Below are 20,285 nucleotides of genomic sequence, written 5' to 3'. Positions count from 1 at the left end.
CATTTTCAGTTTGATGAATACGCCTGGAAGAAATAGTTTTACCTGGCTTGTTTGTTTTTTCTTTTTTTTTCATAAACTTTAAAACATGTGATTGTACATATTTCAAGCACATATTGATGGCTTACCAATATTATTTTAAATTTAAGCATATCCAAATATTGTTTTTGAGTGTGTTGCAATAATTACCGTTTGCGTAATAATACTGTTATTAGCTACGCAAATGTTACGCGCAAATAGCCAATCTGTACGATTTATAAATCCTACAGCGCCAATAACCAATTTACAATTAGCGCAACGATATGTAAGTCGGGTAACCTAACTCATATTTGTTAAACGCGCAAGATAGCTGCCCTTGTGCATTTTGTAAATCAGCCTGCGCTTTCATCTTCCGACAAAAATTCATAAAGAGGGCTTTTCATATAAAATTGTTTAATGATTAAAATGGTGAAAACTTGACATGCTTGAAGGCGTGAATTGCCCAGGCAGTTCTGTTTTACCTGGCGCAATCCTTTCTATCTTCTTCCAAGATTTTACGTGTACATTACATTAAATTATAAAAAAGTGATCACTATAGTAAGTAAGTAAGTAAGTAAGTAAATATTTTATTATAGTGACATGTACATAAAACAGCAAATATTATTTCATAACATGACAAAACAAAGTTACAGTACCCGGCCCAGTGGACCTATATGTCACCTGACTGAAATAACTATAAATTTGTCACATTTAAATCACGTAAGTTACAGTTATATTGGTATCAATGGTATGGCAGTTAGATAGATAATGTTAAGTAATATAATTTGAACATTAAATCAACAATGTCATAAAATATCAAATTACAACAATAGTCAGTATGATGAAATGAGAAGGAATGTTTATGAATACAACACTGTTCGCCTACGGTTATAAGCTCTATATACAAATTTAGCGGCCTTTCTAGGGTAATTACACAACAATGACTGTAATTTCTGGTCACTTGACATGTCGATATATTTGTACAGACTTTTGAAGAAAATATTTACATCCTTCGTTATTTACGTACGTTTTCATTAAAAGTCGTTTTTAGAGCAGCTTATCTTTATCTCAGGTGTAATAAGCACTTAATCTTCTTAACATTTTATTGCTTTTATTGTTTAACATTTTAACATTGAAATACTAACCGTGTCAATTTGTATAGTTGTATGACGGTTTGTGTTTATTATTTTGAAATAAAAACTTTCAAAGGTTATGATAATTATTTCATTTAAAGAATTACTACGTCCATACTGAATTTCTTCAGTTTAGATATTAATGCAAATTTTGCTACTAGCTCAAACGAAAAAAACAAAACTTTCATACAAAAAAGAAGCTGTAATATTGTTCGTAAATATTTGCTACAGTTCAAACCAATCTACCAGTACTTTTGGTCTGTAAAACGAAAACAGTAGTATCGTCTTAAAGAGGTAAAGCCGCAAGGGTGAGAATCATCTTAGTATAGTCGCGTAATAGTTTTTCTGAAAGAGGTGCGTGTGCAAGACATTGCTAAAATTGTTTAAGCTCTCCTGGGCACAGCGTACAAGAGCTTTTAGCATCTTTAGATGTCTGTTGTATTTCATTTGTTGTACATCTTGTCCTTCCTCATCATTTAGCATGAACCTGTCATATAGAGCTTACATTCCTGATTAGACATTGATCCAACTTGATCAGAATAACGGTGCTGATAACATCTAAGGTAAGTTTGAAATTCAGTCATTTCGGATGAGCAACTGCGTCACAAGATAGAATTTATGAACAACTTTCTGTACACAATACATTATTTTCCATATGCTGAAACAAACTAATGTCGATTTCGCATATGAGACATGGTCAGTCAATAAGTAAGTCACTAAATAAAACCGTAAAATCCTGCACACACTTCAAAGACAATGTCTTTTTTCTCCAACATAAATTAAACCATACCAGACTGTCTGTTTGCCTAGGGTCTACAACAAAGACATCAGTATTATCACCTTCTGTTCTATTAGTGCTTCATACACATACATACATACATACATACACACATGTTTGGCGCGGAGTTACCTTTTGCTGCATCTTTCATCAACCTTTGTACCTGTATGTCATATTGTTTGGTAATTGTTCGGATTATTTATGAAGTGCAGTAATATGTTAAATTATGATTGTGCAAGAGCAACCCCATTCGTTACCCGTACGTAAAACTAAAACATGTACATTTTGTATATGGATATGTCAATAAAATACAGCTATTTTCTATCTTCAAAATCTCATTATTGAGCAAACTTCAAATAAAGAACGAAGATAAACCTTTAGAAGTATTCATGTTTGGCTTAAAAAGCAAATTACAATTTATGTTGAAGTAGGAGAGTTATGATTCAAAAGTTCTATTTAGAATTGTTTTCTAAAGGAATATCAAATGATCACAATTACAATGAGGAAGTGGAAATTTTCTGTTTGTCCAACTACATTTACAGTATGTGCGCTAGCCAAAGAGCATCATAATTATGCAAATATAAACATATTTTAACTACTTTTGCGACTGTACAAAAAAGATACTTCATTTACATAAGATTTTCGTTGAATGTAATAAATACAGCAGTTCAAAAAAGGAGCTTTCAGCTATTAAGTGATTTCTCTTTAACCCGGAATAAAGAGTAAATATATATAACAATTGTACGAAAGAAATGATTACGATTGCCGAATTTAGCTTAAGATAAGCATTAAATGAAAACATTCATTGCTGGATGAAGTAGCAATTACAAAAGCTCGGGCATTAGAGTTCATTAAGTATGAGATACGGTATTGCCTCGAGCATAAAGTGAATATACACAATTAGGCGACATAGGAAATACAGTATTATCTCGAGCATAAAGTGAATATACACATTTAGATGACATAAGAAATACAGTATTACCTCGAGCAAACAAAAAATACACAATTAGATGACATAGAAAATACAGTATTACCTCGAGCATAAAGTGAATATACACAATTAGATGACATAGGAAATATAGTATTACCTCGAGTATAAAATGACTATACACAATTAGATGACATAGAAAATACAGTATTACCTCGAGCATAAAGTGAGTATACACAATTAGATGACATAGGGAATATAGTATTACCTCGAGTATAAAATGAACATACACAATTAGATAACATAGGGAATACAGTATTACCTCGAGTATAAAATAAAAATACACAATTAGATGACATAGGGAATACAGTATTACCTCGAGTATAAAGTGAATATACACAATTAGATGACATAGAGAATACAGTATTACCTCGAGCATAAAGTGAATATACACAATTAGATGACATAGGGAATACAGTATTACCTCGAGTATAAAATGAATATACACAATTAGATAACATAGAGAATACAGTATTACTTCGAGCATAAAGTGAATATACACAATTAGATGACATAGGGAATATAGTATTACCTCGAGCATAAAGTAAATATACACAATTAGATCACATAGGGAATATAGTATTACCTCGAGTATAAAATGAATATACACAATTAGATGACATAGAGAATACAGTACTACCTCGGGCATAAAGTGAATATACACAATTAGATGACATAGGGAATATAGTATTGCCTCGAGTATAAAATGAATATACACAATTAGATGACATAGAGAATACAGTATTACCTCGAGCATAAAGTGAATATACAGAATTAGATGACATAGGGAATATAGTATTACCTCGAGCATAAAATGAATATACACAACTAGATGACATAGGGAATACAGTATAACCTCGAGCATAAAGTGAATATACACAATTAGATGACATAGGGAATACATCATTTTTTTCTATATCTACTTTATCTATCCAATCGTGAACGTTCATTTGCAACACGTGACCGTACAATATATTACGGTATTTGGATGAACGTGTGTACAAAAATCCTGTATTTTCAGTCCCATGTTAAACATACGATAAAGCCCGAAACGCGTGAAAATGTTCCAAGGGTAAATCGGATGAAGTAGGCGCCCTATGTACAGAGTTTGATTATGCGTCTTGAAATCTGGATTTAATTTTAGTTTTTTGTTTACAACTCACAAAAACCATTCAAGTGATTACAATGCTATCTGATTTAGATATTAAAACGTCCGTTGATAATCAAAAACTTAGAAATACAGTAAAAAAGATCATCAGATGTTGAAATATTTAAAAAAAAAAAAAGTCGCCTTGCGGCTCGTCCAATATAGTTTCTCAGCTAGATGCTCGTCCAAATATATCTCCGTATTGTACAAAACAATGTTAAATATCCTAATGATATCTAGTCCATCTTAATGCAAAATTGAATCACTTATTAAAGCTTAAATGTTAAAACAAAATACTTAAAATATATTTTGAATCTCATAAATCCTGATATTTTATGATCATGTTTCTAAATTAAGCCTTATATAATATAGCCGTTTACTGCAGTAAAACTAAATTGTTATAATGCTTGCATTTTGTTTTCAAGGCAGACAAAATGGGTGTAGACATACAAACGTACCGCGCAAAAATCGGAACTTTCAGGCATTCATGTGGCATTGACGTGGTTACATTTGTACTTGTGGTCAACTTTAGTTATGGTCTCAAAGCTGTTGGCAGTCTTTTATTCATTGGAGTTCTTCTTATGATGGCAGGCATTGAACCAAATCCAGGACCTACGGAATCAGGTAAGAGAGACACACAACTGTAAATTATGCGTGTTCAAAATATGTATAATAAAATAATTTACACAACGTTAATGCAAAGAAGTTTAACAAATAATTCACTTTATACATATATGTTTGAACTTTGAAAAATCCTAACTGTTTACTAGGTATGAAGTTTCTAAAATAGAAAAAAAAGGAAACTTCACAGGTCGCTCAACACGAAAGCCCAGTTTAGTAAACAACATTTAAGGCAGTTTTCCGACAAGTAATTAACATTGTGCAACCCTGGTTCCCTTGTTGCAGATGTTATTGTATCGTGATCAAGGGCAAAATGAAAATTGTGACTCTGTTTAACTGACAATGTAATGTAAATTGTTTCAGTTTTTACACGTTTTATTCCAAAATAGCGTTAACTTTTTTTACGAAGATTTTTTTCTGTGCTTATGCATTACGGTATTACTACATCAAAAGTACAAGGTATTCTGATACAATCCAACCAATAGTAGTGCATGTAGTAGTATTACAAGAGCTGTCACAGGAGACGGCACGCTCGACTATTTCGATGCTGGATAGTGAAAATGAGCACATCGTAGGGAGCTGGAGCAGTCACCTGAGTGTTTTATGGCTCCAATGTGGATGAAGGTAGTGAGCAATAGCTTATGTTTGTGTCAAAAAAAACTATGAAATAAGAGAGGTAAAGATAAAGTTATCAAAACATTAAATAAGTATAATTCTAAGCGAAAAGGGGGCATAATTAATAAAATATTGGTGCATATTGTGTCATATGACGTGGGTGATGATGTGTAACAATTATTTTAATTTCAATCAAACCCATTTAGAAATATCTGAGATAGAGTGAAAGTGCACAAAACTTTAACCTAAAATTCTAAGTATAAAGGGGAAATGATTCATGAAATGCCGGTGCTAAAGTTGTGGTCCTTGTGTTATATGATGTGAATGATGATGTTGAACAAATATTTTAATTTTGAATCAAATACTCTCTGTAATAACAAAATGCAAAAGCATCAAAATTAACCTCAAGTTCTAAGTAAAAGGGTACTATTCATGAACAATTGGTCCAAGAGTTATGCCTTTGTGCCATTTGATGTCAGTGATGATGAGGAATAACTATTTCAAATCCATCTAGTAATTACAAAGATAAAGTGCATCAAAACTTTAACCAAAGTGAGGACGCGGAAGGACGCCGACGCCGACGCTGTGTCGAGTAGGACAGCTCTCTATACTTCGTTTAGTTGAGCTAAAACGAACAAAAGTGTGAAATGATAATGGATAAAAAAGACATCAGATGCCAAAATATTCACGTAACAGTACAAAACGCAGCTTTTACAGGACATAAGAGCTTCACTACTGAGAAAATAAGTTAGGTTGATTTAAGACATACGTTTCGAACCACAAATTATGACGTGAAAAGTGAAATGATAGGTAAAACTAGAGAACAAACGTTGTATCTAAATTGTATGAAAGGAAATGTAACATTCTCACTGGTCACATGACTCCTCATATTAATATACCGTCAGTTGAAACTAAAATAATGATGTCTGCTAATGCACGTGAATTATTCAATATATGTATAAAATGGCGGCCTTAAAGGTGCCTAATGTTTAATACGAAGATTGTTCCTTTAATTTTGAAAGCAAATTCTTTAGGAAACACTCAGTCGACGAAGATAAAAGTAACAGGTATACCAAAGACAGCAGACGCCGAAATTCTTACCTTTTTCTTTGAAAACACAAAAAGAAAAGGAGGTGGCACGGTGAAGCAAGTTACAGTTGATAATGATAGAAATTCAGCTATTGTCGAATTTGAGAAAGCAGCAGGTAAATGTTATCATAATTATTTTGTTGTGTGTTGTTGAAAGTAAAATATCTTAAACGACCTGCTTGGAAGTTTTACTTTTAAAAATAAATTTTCACAGCTCCGAGGTTCTTGAAAAGGCTGTATCTACATGTTTTGATACTAATTTGCGTTTGCATGCGTGTTCGTTTAGGTGTGGTTTGTTCATATGAACGAATTGTAATGGCGAAATAAGTGTTTTTATGTGAGATAACACTTGTCTTGGTTATCAGGAAAATGAATGATATCTTTGATTAATGAAAGAAAACGATAGTGCAAAAAGAGCATTTGCTCAAAATTACTTTATTACAACGAATAACTGTATGTATGAAAACACAATCGATACATTTTCTCTTCACAGCTGTTGACAGAGTGATGAAACAGCAACCTATAAAAATACTTGAAACTGAAGTAAACGTTGAAGTTTATGGTAGGTTATTCTTCCTTGTTTATATTTGATCTAAATCATGTATCTATTTGTGTTAAATAATAAATGCTTTGCCGAAGGACTGAAGAAGAATATCAACTACTTTTTTAAAGTAAACAAGTACAAGTCTGTCTTAGCCTTAATGTTACCGAATTTCGAAAATCAATGGAGAGGTTTCCTCCCCTTGATAAATTAGAATCAGAAATGCTCTTTATATGCTACCTTTCATAATTTATATATCATGATATTGAAAGTCAATGCGCAATACTACTTGTATCAAGTTAAATGTAGGTTGAAGCCTACTCCATCCAAAGGCACCCGTCACACAAATAGAAAACTCACGAAAACCTGCTTGCCTTTTTATCATCTTTTTTCTTTTTTATATTTTTTTTTATCCTGTAGAACTTCTATAGTAAAGTCTTACAGTATCAAATGACAATTTTGGTCTCACAAGCAAGACTTTGTATTGTTTTATTTTTCTCTATAACTCAGTAAATAGTTCTATAGTCCTGATCAAGTTTTAGGCGAAAAGATCAGTATACTTTAAAGTCATTTGCTTATTCCTCAATTATTATACATAATGTTGGAATGGAATGTGTTTAATTTGAAAAAGGTCAAGCCAAACTTTTTTTCACCTGTATCAATAATAAGGAAGATTGATATAAAGGGAAGTCAAAACTTCAAAAGAACGATAATAACTGAATACGTTTCATATAAATATTTTAGAATATCATCTTTTAATATGTAAATGAATTTTTGTGATCTAAAGCAGTCTTACAAAGGAAAACAACTCAGCCAGAAAGTTTGTAGCATAAGCTACAGTTTTTATCTCCCGTTAGTTATCTTGCTTTTCCTTGTTTACAAGCTAGAAAGTCCGTAATATTAGTTACATTTTTATCTATCCTTCGAATTTTTGCTGGCAATAAAATATACGAATATTATTATTGTAATTCACTGACCGAGGTCAACATGTAATATGTGTAATTGTGTTTGTAAAAAAATCATGCTGCTAATGATATGTTTGAATCTGTAAAATGAAGTCTCTAGAGATAAAATATTAACTACAAAAACGTTATATTTTATAATAAAACGTGCGTGAAATGCATTTGAACAATAGCCGTTAATTTAGGAAATTACCAGTACTTGTTTTTTAGTATTTATAAGTTGATAGATTTGTATGGAGAAATATGCACGAGTTCTGCAGCGGAAACATTGCGCGACTTAGGAGCGCTTACTTAGGAGCGCAATATTATTCCGCGAAAGAACGAGTTCATATTTTTAATGCAAATCTAATAATTTTTTTACATGTATTACATATGCATCTGCAATTAATATCATTGTATAACTGATTAAAGGTTCTTGGTGGTACGCCTGGGGTAACAAATACTTCAGCTTATTCTTTCAGTTGATACAATTACTACACGACCAACAAAGATCAAAGTTTCGGGACTACCAGACAGTGCAAAACATGAATTCCTTATTATGTTTTTCGAAAATGAAAGACAAGGTGGCGGTACAGTAAAGAGTGTGACGATGTATAGTGACAAACACTGTGCTGTTATTGAATTTGAAGAAGCCGAAGGTTCAGAAATTATTTTTGTTTGTAAAATTATTTGTTTCAATATCCTATGAACTGTTTTGAATGACTGAAAAAAGGTGTCTTCCTTCCAAATATACATGAAATAGAAATATTAGATATTCGGAGTATATTTGAAAATACATTTCATATTAGATAATAGTCCACATAGAGAAAAGTAATTTGGTAAATTCAATTTCAATGTGATTACACTGTAAACCTAGACTGTATCCCTTTTGCCGTCTTTTGTTTTAATAAACAAAGGTAAAATTAATCGAACTAAGAACAGTTTTCCGCTTTGACAATTTCAGTTGAATGTGGCATGTTTCAAGGATAACAATTAGCGAACTCATTACACATATGCAGAATGTTTACCTTTTCTACAAAAGCATAAAAAGCATAAACGAAACGTGTTTCTGGAGTAATAAAACTTTTCTGGGACATTTAAGACGACGTCAGTAATTAGGTCCGAGATAAAAGAAATGATAGTCAACTCGAAAGTCCGAGCCTTTTCAATATCGGATACCTCCCTTCCTGCTATAACATATGATTGTTTGCCTTCAAAACAGTTTTTAAACTAACAAGCGACATCAATAAATTAAAGCGGCATGCCTCCAGATCGTTCGACAACAAAAAAATATAAAAAAATGTTTAGATGTCTTGAAATAAATGCTATATTTCTTAAGAAGGCTTTAAAACTTAATTACTGACAAACTTTATGTTACGGAAATTCATGAGAATTTGCTGCTTTTACTCCTTTTTACGATGAAAATCGAAAAGCGTTTGTAACGATTTTACTCCAGGTCAACTGTCTCGATTATAAATATTTATATTTTGAAGTCATTATTCACTGCTTAAGCTATAGCGCTATTGTTTACGACGACGGTCCGGGGTTCGATTCCCGACGCAGTCATCTATTTTTCTTGATTTGGAATTTTTCAATTATTCAAGAAACAAAAATTCATATTCTAATGTTCATAATATGACCAAAACTTAAATTGAAAGAATTTGAAAGATTATTTTTTAGCCAAACGGGAGGCATGCTGCTTCAAAAATGAAAGCATGTCCATGTTTTGTTTTCTCTTTACAGCTGTTGAATTCGTCTTAAAAAATCAGCCACTTTTGATACGCGGAAAAGAAGTGAGTTTGGAAGCAATAAGTAAGTTATGACTTGGTTGATAAATGATGACTTATCTGCAAAACGTCAATGTTTTTTTTGTGCCAAACTTAATATGACTCAGATACCGTAGTGGTTAATACTCGTTTATATTTTCTTTAACTAAATGTCCAAAAGAAGGAGTATGCCCCTTTGCAAATATGTAACGATCTAGTAGCCAATAGATCGATCGGTTGAGAAACAAAGTGGTATTAGATAATTATCTTTATCTGCCGTTGATCTAAAGGCATAAAACTAACAAAACAACATTTTCAGTGGTCTGTGTTTTATGGGTTAGATGACCAAAAGAATTCTTATAGCTATGAAGAAAGCGAGTGTGGTCAGGATAGCTATGTCAAATCCGAATGTTCTCTGCGTCAATTGCTAGTAAATACAGCAAGCTTGAGGACTATTGTCTTCCATTTCTGTTTTATTTGAGAAAGTGTCCGTTGCGTGCAGAGAATATGTCTGTTACTTCTACGATGGTACCTTAGGTTCAGTTGTTGCTGTCACATGATTATTGTTGGATAGACAAATTTAAAGTGGCCTACGAAATGGGAGATTAGAATCACCTTTTAATCACAGCTTTGGGTCATTTACATCAAATTGAAGGTAGAACTCTTTCTACTGAGAACGTCATCCGGCTGGCATTCAGAAGATAGCTGGCTGACTCGGGTACCCGCACGTACAATGTATAATACTTAGGATTTTCATTCAACATTATAGTTGGAAACTTGTCAACTCACCTCCTTTAAGTTAATGAAAATCAACAAGAAAGTAATGACCGGTAGTGATGTTGTTGTTGTTGATGTTTCATAGTTATCAGTATATAGGGCTATATTTTCAATTTGATAAATATGCATTCATTATGAATTCGAAATGAGTGATTAAGCTGGTTTTTGAAGATGCACTACCTATGACATGCAACGAGTTTCTAAATTTACTTACTGATTTGTTAGTCATGTTCGGAATTAATAATCATATTTAAAGTAGCATACAGCGAGTGATTCATAAATTAACTTTGGATCAACATACATGAGCTAATTAGCTTTTCCAAATACATAAGTTAATAGTTGTAAGTGTTCATAGTCATCGCACTTGCGCTTTAAATGTGGCTGTATTTGATCGTTCGCGACGATTATTTCTACGTAACAGATAATAGAGTCCTTTTGTATTTACTTTGATTTTAAAAATTGTTGCAGTCCATGAAACGGAGGACAAGTTAAATTCAATCAAAGTATCGGGCCTTCCTGAAGGGGCAATTGGCAAAGCCTGTCTTCAGATATATTTTGAAAATGTGGACAAAGGTGGTGGAAAAGTAAAGGAAGTATATATCAACAAAGACGAGTGCTCTGCGATCATTGAGTTTGAAGAGAAAAATTGTAAGTCCTGCGTAAAAGGTATTTGCATACTAATGATTAAGAGTGAAGTATACCTTTGAGCAGCAAGTTACATTCAAAAGTGTTAACATCATGTGAAATAAAAATACAAACCTGTATATAAAGACCACCGTTAGGAGAGCCAAAATGTGGTCTTTATTGGGAGGTGGCCTTTTTTCACAGGTTAAAATACATTGTACATCTTAAAATCGGAAACAAAACATGTGGTCTTTAGAGCCTGGTGGTCTCTGTTCAGAGGTGTTTTTTTACACAGGTTTGACTGTATATGCAAATACATGTCGCCCGTTATATTTTAACTGGGAAGGTTTAATGCTATGTAACGCATTCGACAAATTCCTTTCGACATCAACTGTCACTTTCCTGTAAGAAACGTCTTTGATCCTAAGACTAATTTCAAAATGAAATTTCCTTATCTGAAGAACCGTTTACATCGTTCAATATAGTTTCATAGATAACCAAATGATTGACTATACAACAGTGGCATACTTAACATAATTTTTAACAGATTCTATTTAAGCAGGTTTTGAATAACTTGAAACACATGATTGAGCCAGATATGATAGGTCTTCATAGAATTTACTACTTGTAGAAGATATGTCCGTGCATTAATTATATATAAGCGGAATGTTTATTCACTAGTGCGATATTCCTAATATCACAAAAAATACACGTACGTGTGATATTTATAAAGCGGGCATGTGGATAATTTGCTATTAGGCTATTTTATCTCAAATGCTAAACATGTTTCTTTCCTTTCTTGAGATAAAATATGCCCTATGAAAAGTTTTGTAAAATTGTATCATGGCATTTGTTAACAGACAAACTGTAAATGAAGCTATTGACCTATTCGAACATACTATCAGCTAATGATTTGAAATAAGTAATAGAGGAAATAAAACATTTTCAATATCCCCGGTTTAATCATTGTTTTCAGCTGTTGACATTATTTTGAAGAAGCTGCCAATAATTATTCTTGACACTGAAGTGGATGTAAAACGATTCAGTAAGTACCCTTTAAACAGGTTGATCTGTAGGGTTTAACGTCGCACCGACACGGTTATAGGTCTCTGTAAATATGGATGGCTGCATTCATACCTCAAGTCTTAAAAACAATTGCCAGCGGATTATTAAATGTTTTTGTCTCTACCAAATGTGTTTGGAATCCTTATAACTAAACTTTTGACACTGTTTTAACATATATTTTCTCATACGCTATAATTCTTTATGTTCTTGTATCCTTCCAGGATCCAGTGTGTTTGAAAGACAATTTGTGGATGTTTTTTCTTTAATATCTCACTTATATATATATAAGTTTAATCTCCAAGGAAGTGTACAAAATGTATATGTTTTTCAAATAACGGTTTGTTATTTTAGGTGATAGTACATTCCCTTGTCCCACAATGCCTGAACTGCAGGGTCTTTTATCTCAAGATAGTATTCATACAACGGAGACAATACAGGAATCGGTTGAAGACAATTTCCCAAAACCTGAAAAGGCCCGGATTCCAGGTAACGTGACTAAAACAGATTCTTGTCAACAATATTAATATGCTCTTTAAACATTCTGATATATTTTGACAGAATCTATAACTGCGTAATAGGAAAAAACTAATCTTAAATACTCTGTCTCAAAATGTCAGGACTATATCCTTTGGGCATCAAAGAGAACCTCCGGTATATTCGCTTTGTGTATAACTAATGCATAACCTATTTGTCAGGAAGATCTATCTCTACAGCTATAAGAATATTGTAAAATTTGGTTCAAGGTCATATAGGACATTTTTCTAGACATGTATAAATGTCTTTAATTCAATTTTTGGAACTGAAATAAAAACTTTGAAAACAGCATAAGAGGACGAAAACTTTTAGCACCTAACACAATACCAAGCTCCAACCTGACACTTGAGAACCAGAGTTATTAACATTTCTGGATCGAACGGAGCACAAGTTTAATGTTTTGTATTGTATTGTACACAAATTAATACTCTGGTGGACCGAAGTCATGTAGAAATGTTTTTCCTCGTACTATGACTTATCCCCTAGAGGTATTTTAAATGAACTTTGTACAAATATTCAAAATAATTGTGTAGGTTAACAACATATGTTACCTTAAATAAAGTTACAAAGCTTGTTCGACCAATTGTCTGCTTTTACTCCGTATATATCAAAAATTTGCTCAAGCAACCTCGTATATGATAAGACATCAAAAGGTAGATTGGGCAAAATCATCGAAGACATGTGGTTTCTGTCCACATTATGTCAAATAACTGCACCGTGTATAACTGAAACTGTTCAAACTTTCCTTTGATATGATCTACATTTATATTTTTCAGATCTAAACTAATTTTTGGTAAAAATACGTTTTCGTTCGATACAAATATACTGGTGTCATTTAAGCCAATGATCCGACTTTCTCTAACCCTGTAACGCAAGAAGGTCTGGTATCTGATACTCTGATTTGGTGTCGTTTGATTTTGTTTCACAAAATGTAAGGCCAAGTGTTAAACATATAAGGAACAAATTAATTGTATAACGTTACAAACCAATGGTATTGGTTTGATGATAATTTCGTAACGTAGAACACATTTTTCAATACAAAAAAAACGTTTTTCTTAATAACGTCATCTTAATTGTTTATGTATTATTCAATGAAATTCCAGGCCAAGATCTTCGAGCTGCCAAAATAGCAACACATAGGTTGACCATTGACTAAGATTATATTTCTTAATTTTATTCAACCAGAACCCAGCTATCCTGACGGTGGCATAGATGAACCAAAACGGAGAAGTGTTAGAGACATGGTATCTGATTTCAGCAAAGTAATAGGGGAAAGGTCTCCAAGTGACCAAAAGCTATCACTTAATCTGATGGACAGAGCTATAAAAAAAGGTTTGTATTGAAGTACATTTTCAACCTAATTATTATTTAATTGTCGATCAAACATACGTTTTCCCTTGAACTGACGACGGAGAATTAAATGAAATGTTCCAATGCCTTCATATATTTAAAAGCATCGATTTTATTCGATTTCATTATATCAATTTTTAATCGATCAACAAAATGTTACATTAAATTTTTAGCAAATTTGAAACTCAAGTATTCTGTGTCATTGGGGAGACTATTGGTTTTAGCTCGATTTAGCAATGTCAAATTTGTTACTTTCAAAGCAATTGACTTGAAACTTAAAATAGTTATTCACTATCAAAGTCTTAACCAGGAGGAATAACCCACATAAGGTTGATTTGATTTGACAGAGTTATGCACCTTTTAACTTCGATATTTTTGGTTACAGTATTATAAACATGTTACTGGCAAAGCTCTTATTCAGAGTCAAGCACTGAGAAAAGTCTAGCGTGCTGTCTTGCGTTTATAGCCAATGCGTCCGGTAATTAGTCAGTCAAGTTAGGACATAAATATGTACAGTACAGTGACTCATTTCATCACTTGCAAAATGTGCAGTTCAAAGTTTTGTTTCATTAGATATGTAAAAGCGACTGTTGTCGGTTATCTTCTCAGAAACACTTAATAAAATAATAAAATGAATTCAGCTGTAAATTAAAAAGTACAGACCAACAATATATGCAATAATTATATTGCATTTTTACGGAAATTCTTTTGACAAGAAAAACAGGATAAATAAGAAGGCCATTAGTTCTGACTGGAAACATACTTAATATATATACTTTTATATTTCAATGAGGATAAAATTCAACCAAATCGTTGTTATTTTACAAGGCGGTGACTCCTCAGAAACTCTGATATTGGTATCTCAAGATGGTGATCATGCAACGGGAGCAGAGCCACAAGAATCCGTTGAAACACATTTTCGGAGAGCTAAGGTTCTAAAACCTGAAAAGCCCCCGAAGCCAGGTATTTCATTTTCAGTTTTTTGGTGTTATCTATCCTTCCCAACATTTATGTACTACTTGGGTAGTTTATAAACGGAAACATACTAACTCACATCAGATAAGAAAAGTCCCATTCTGTCTGAAAAGATGTCAGTATTATAAGTTTCGTTCACATTGAGCAACTCAGAAATTTTTGTAGGACTACACATTTAATGCCTTTGTAGCATTCTAAAGACCATGTCTGGTGTCAAAACATGGGAGAAAAAATAATTACAAACCTTTGATTTTAATTTGTAAAAAGCACGACAGAATATGATGGAAATGATGGACGTCACTTTTTCAAAAGTATGTTAACCATCTTCCTTTTTCTTTGCCCCTGTGCCAACAGTCCTGTCTGGACGGTTACTTGAAACGTTTTTGATCTTCTTGAAATTTTAACCTAACGAAAAGCTGTTCTAAACGTCACTACAAAACTGCCATGAATACAATAAAATGGTAGAAATTATCTGTTTTGGAGATAGCCGTACAGAATCAAATAAAACCTTTTAAGACGTTTCTTTCGAAGCATAGAACGTAAACAGACAAATGATAGCAGAATCAGTTTGAACGAGTCTGTTCATGTGAATTTACCGAAATGTGATTCTTCCGCTACAAACGCACCCCCACCCCTTCTCTCCCACCCCCTTAGTAACGGCTGAAGCGAAATTCTGCTATAGTGAATTTGAATGTGCTCAAAGATCCAAAAGGACTAGAAAATATACGGCACTTAGTCCAAGTACGGGAAAACTTGTATAGCCGTCACTCGGCACGTAAAGCCTATTGTTGTGATACTTAATAAAATCTGTAAGAAGATATTTGGAATCATACAATGCAATTTATCAAAATTAAAGCAGACTAGGTTTAATTGTTAATTGAGCCTGTTGATGAAAGGTATTGAAATGTGCTGAAACACACACACACACAAACAGACACACACACGTACGCACGCACTCCTGTCACAACACACACACACACACACACACACGTACGCATGCACACCCTGCCACCAGCTTAAGAGGAACTCTATGAGTAGAGCCGTGATGTCTATTTTTCCTTTACGTTTCGTTACATGTATAGCATTGAAATATAGCTATATATGAGTGTGCATAATATTCAAAGGATACCTTAGTCGATTGTATCAGGATTAAATCGATATTTTACGGATTATTTGTGAAAACATCCGTTATCTAGTTCATTGAACTCCCTTGCTGTTATGAACGATGGAATCTATGGAAGACTATTAGTGATACAAATTATTGACTCACCCCAACCCTACTGATTACATATTAAATTCTTCGTACAATCCTTTCATAATTGGAATTTGTTTTCAAACGATAAGGAACAAATTATCAAGGTTAGACGATGATGTAGAGATAGTACCTATCTTTTTACAAAAAATATGTATGAAGTTAAAAAACATTGAAATACAAGCAAATATCCATATATTTATATAAATAGATATATTTACAATATTTTAACCAGAAGTGTATAGTTATGAGTGCTTCATATTTTCACATTAATGAAAACTTTGTGATCTCTTCTTGCACATGTAGAGCAGACATATCAGAAGGACGTCATCTTAAATCCTAAACGGTACAAGCTCAGAGCCTATCCCTTCTCTTCTGGAGTTGATAAGGGGTCCATGCTTTGGCCCTGCTCTTCCTTGCATATGTAATTTATCTCCCGCAAAATATCCAGTCTAAAGTGGATCTTTTCGCAGATGATACTGCAATATACTTGTCACTTACCTCGGTCAGACAATTTATTACTTAAACGCTAGAGTTGGATTGGGATAAGGAGTTCAAGATGTCCACGTCACAAGAAGGAAACATCCTATTCCCTCATAATATTATCCGCATAATACGCTACTAGAATCTGTCACTTCAGCAAAATACCTTGGCGTGAATATTTCAAAAGGTCTCTCGTTGGACGCCAACATAATTAGGTCAACCAAAAAGGCAAATCAAACTCTTAAGTTTCCTTCGCAAGAGTATAAAGTTTAACTCCTAAATCATTAAGTCCATGTCATATCGGACCCTCGTCATACCACATCGGGAATATAGCTCCAAAGTCTGGTCTCCACACACACACACACACACACACACACATACACATCCAAACAGACCAAATACAAGCGGTCTAGTGACGGACAGAAAAACACACTTTTCCTGGAAAGTTTACATTATTATTACAATAGCTACCTAGCTATCTCGTGGCAGAAATATGCCACCGTAATAAATAGATAAATATATTAGATATTTTCTATTTGGGTATATTTCATTTTAAAATTTTAAAAGCCATAGTGATCTGGATTGCTGAACAATGATCCATTATACTGTTCGTTAAAAATATAGAACATCTTAAACAGTCCGATAACCTTCAGATACATGCTGTTACAGTATGCAAATATTTAAGCTCTGGCCGGGACTCGATTCCATGCCCTCTCACACGTAAGGCAGACCCTCTTCTACTTCGCTATAACAACAGTACCTGTAAATAAACAGTATTCTTTACCCGACTACATTACATTAACTGGAACAATTTTCTGTCAATAACGTGCTCAGAGTACTCCGGATTATCGGCGTATAGACAATTTTCGAGTTTAGAAAAATATAATCTAATTTTGCCATAAATTTTAATCTGTCAATACTGCCCAAGTTTCTCTAAAGTGTTTTTAAGGGTATTAACTTTCTAACTGGTAGTACCGGTAAAATATAACTTACACCGATTATTTTAGCAGCAGTCGACAAACGGAAAGGACAGCGAGATTTGTCCAAATTTAAGCAGTATTTTACATGTTTTGACAGGATTTCAATTGATAGGAAATTACAGTCACAAACTATATACCTTTCTTTATCACATGAAGCTATAATATTTGTTACAAACAATATTATGACTAAGATTGACTGACAATAATTTTTAGACCCAAATTCAATTGATTACATTCTTACTCGTAACCGATGCACTTGTTAGAACCACTTTATTTACAAAAATCAGAGGACACGAAGAATTCTTGCACGGTCTCTAGATGATGTACCATAGTCAATGATTCATAGACAATGTATCTCTCTCGAATTATGGTCATGCAGGAAATGTTATGTGTGCGTATAATAACTTCTAACAACAGAAATCATAAAGAGATGTACTGCGATCGTAAACATCTTTTCGTACATAGATTCCATATTCTGTCTGGCTCTTTTGCATAATAGATTTATAAACTAAACCTAATCATGCTAATATAAACATGCACAATAGCAATAGCACTATAATAGCTGGTGTGAATAAAATACTGCAACAGTGGCAAATATCCGGATGTGAAAGATGTTAATATAGATTCTAACACTAATTTTTAACGATGTCAACTAGTGTGTGTACTTGACTTTCAACAGCTAAGAAGCCTACAAAACTTGAGCATACTTTGGAGGGACCTGGCAATTATCACAAGTATTCAGATGGTGAGCATATCAAGTCTCAAGTCGTGACAAAGTTAGGTATTGACATTCCTAGCAATTCACAACAGCAGAAAATTAAAATTACAAATGATGGCAATAGGGAATCAGGTTTGTACACACTACATTATTTAGCAAACTGTGTAAATATATCATTTTAACATGGAATTTATAAACGGGTTTCTTTCCTTTTTGTACCGATCCATAATTTAATAATTTGTTCAAACATGTCTAGTAGGCATAAGGAACTGTTTAGAAGTTTCGTCTCAAAGCATAATGTGGCAAAGTTATCAATATAATTATTTCTTTTATCACTACATGTGTTTTTTTTTTTATAAATGTTTGTTTCTGTTTATTTGCTTTATACGTTTATCACATGTTCAAGTCAAACAGAGGTTCCAAATTGCTATTACGGAGGAAGATCTCAGCGTGCCTTTCTGTGTATATGTTTTAATGGCTTTCTACGTCCGAGCTTGGTTATGGAAACAAAATAGTTTATGTTATATTTATTTTCTTACCTTAGATCCTAACTTAAGCTGCTGTTCTGAAGTTTCTGGATTGAAATGTCTTGGAAATAGAAATGATACAACACGAACAGAATTAACAGATTGTAAATCCAGTCCACCTGTCCTCAAACGGGTTGCTTCTGATGGAAGTCATCCACCGATAGGTACACAAGTGATTCTACTATGTTTCTTTGAAATACTCGATAAAATATTTGTCAACAGTTGCGCCCCCACCATCCCCTCCCCCGCCATAAATACTAGTTGACAGATTGAAAGACTACTTATTCTCGTGATGAGGCAAAATGATAAAACGCTCAACATAATCAGATTCAAACATGTTTTTACATCATGCATTAAAATATTGGCACTTGCACGATTCTCAAACTAAAACCAACATGAAATATTTAGTAAACTGTACTGCATGCTGTTAAATCAATTCAGATCAGTAAAAAGTGTACGATACTTAAACAAATATAATAATCATTTAGGGGCCGAACATTTGGTATTCTGAGGAAGAGGGTGTGGGGCTGTGGATTTGTGAAAGTCTAACTTTGGATTTACTATAGATTTACTATAAAAATATTTTGACTTCAAGATAATTGAAAACATCTGACTCTAGTATCACTGGCCACAGGTCAAATTTTCGGGAAAAAAATCCATTTCTCTGATAGCCACACTATGCTTCCGAATTGCTTTTAGATTTAATATAATTGCATATATATAGTAATAATATCTGTCATGTGTTTACGAATCGGATAGAAATATCCGTTCCGGGGGCACCTGCACATTGGGCGGTAATGAGTCTTGCCTCATTACCGCCCATGCGCAGGTGGCCGAGGGACGGATATTTCTATCCGATTTGTAAACACATGACTGTTTGTTTTCTTGCATATCGTATACATGCTAGCATTTTATTCTGGCAGATTATTTTTTCTGGCATACCGTATTTTACAAATAGCAGGTAGAAATACTTTCTTATAGCACTCTTTCTTATAGTAGAGAATGAACACAAAGCGTTGGGAATTTAACGTCCGTAAGCAGAAGTCATAATGTTTTGCGTTATGCACAATCACAAGTTCCACTTTAGTTTTATCGTTTGTAGCGTAACGTTATGTCTTTACGGTAAACTAATGTATTTACAATCGAGAAATATACTATAAGGAACAGAGAGACTCTACCAAGGTACCTGCTGTTTTTGTATTTTACATAAACAATATATTATCAGTGCATGAACCACTAGCTGTCATTAACAGCACGAGAGTCATCTGGCATTAGGGTGCCAGATGGGTTTTGCCGGCATGGGTAAAATCACCGGACACGCCGGTCCGATGTGCAAGAAATGTATAACTGAAATATGACTCATATG

The 20,285-nt window shown here is 33.4% G+C and overlaps 1 protein-coding gene across 1 annotated transcript in view; it reads left to right on the top strand.

Annotated features, from left to right (window-relative positions):
* Positions 1-4,494: 4,494 nt before the first annotated feature.
* LOC128551919 (uncharacterized) overlaps positions 4,495-20,285 on the top strand; it is a gene marked incomplete at its 3' end in the record, with an annotated part of 41,185 nt that continues 25,394 nt past the window's right edge. The window contains exons 1-12 of the mRNA XM_053532874.1: positions 4,495-4,685; positions 6,332-6,502; positions 6,880-6,948; positions 8,351-8,527; positions 9,612-9,680; positions 10,880-11,059; positions 12,012-12,080; positions 12,452-12,586; positions 13,820-13,966; positions 14,813-14,947; positions 18,354-18,524; positions 18,937-19,083. Of these exons, the coding sequence (XP_053388849.1) occupies positions 4,496-4,685; positions 6,332-6,502; positions 6,880-6,948; positions 8,351-8,527; positions 9,612-9,680; positions 10,880-11,059; positions 12,012-12,080; positions 12,452-12,586; positions 13,820-13,966; positions 14,813-14,947; positions 18,354-18,524; positions 18,937-19,083 (1,660 nt within the window). The remainder of the gene's footprint in view (positions 4,686-6,331; positions 6,503-6,879; positions 6,949-8,350; positions 8,528-9,611; positions 9,681-10,879; positions 11,060-12,011; positions 12,081-12,451; positions 12,587-13,819; positions 13,967-14,812; positions 14,948-18,353; positions 18,525-18,936; positions 19,084-20,285) is intronic.

Source organism: Mercenaria mercenaria, unplaced genomic scaffold (genome assembly GCF_021730395.1).
Source record: "Mercenaria mercenaria strain notata unplaced genomic scaffold, MADL_Memer_1 contig_1837, whole genome shotgun sequence".
Lineage (NCBI taxonomy): Eukaryota > Metazoa > Mollusca > Bivalvia > Venerida > Veneridae > Mercenaria > Mercenaria mercenaria.
This window is presented reverse-complemented; position numbering and strand designations above follow the sequence as displayed.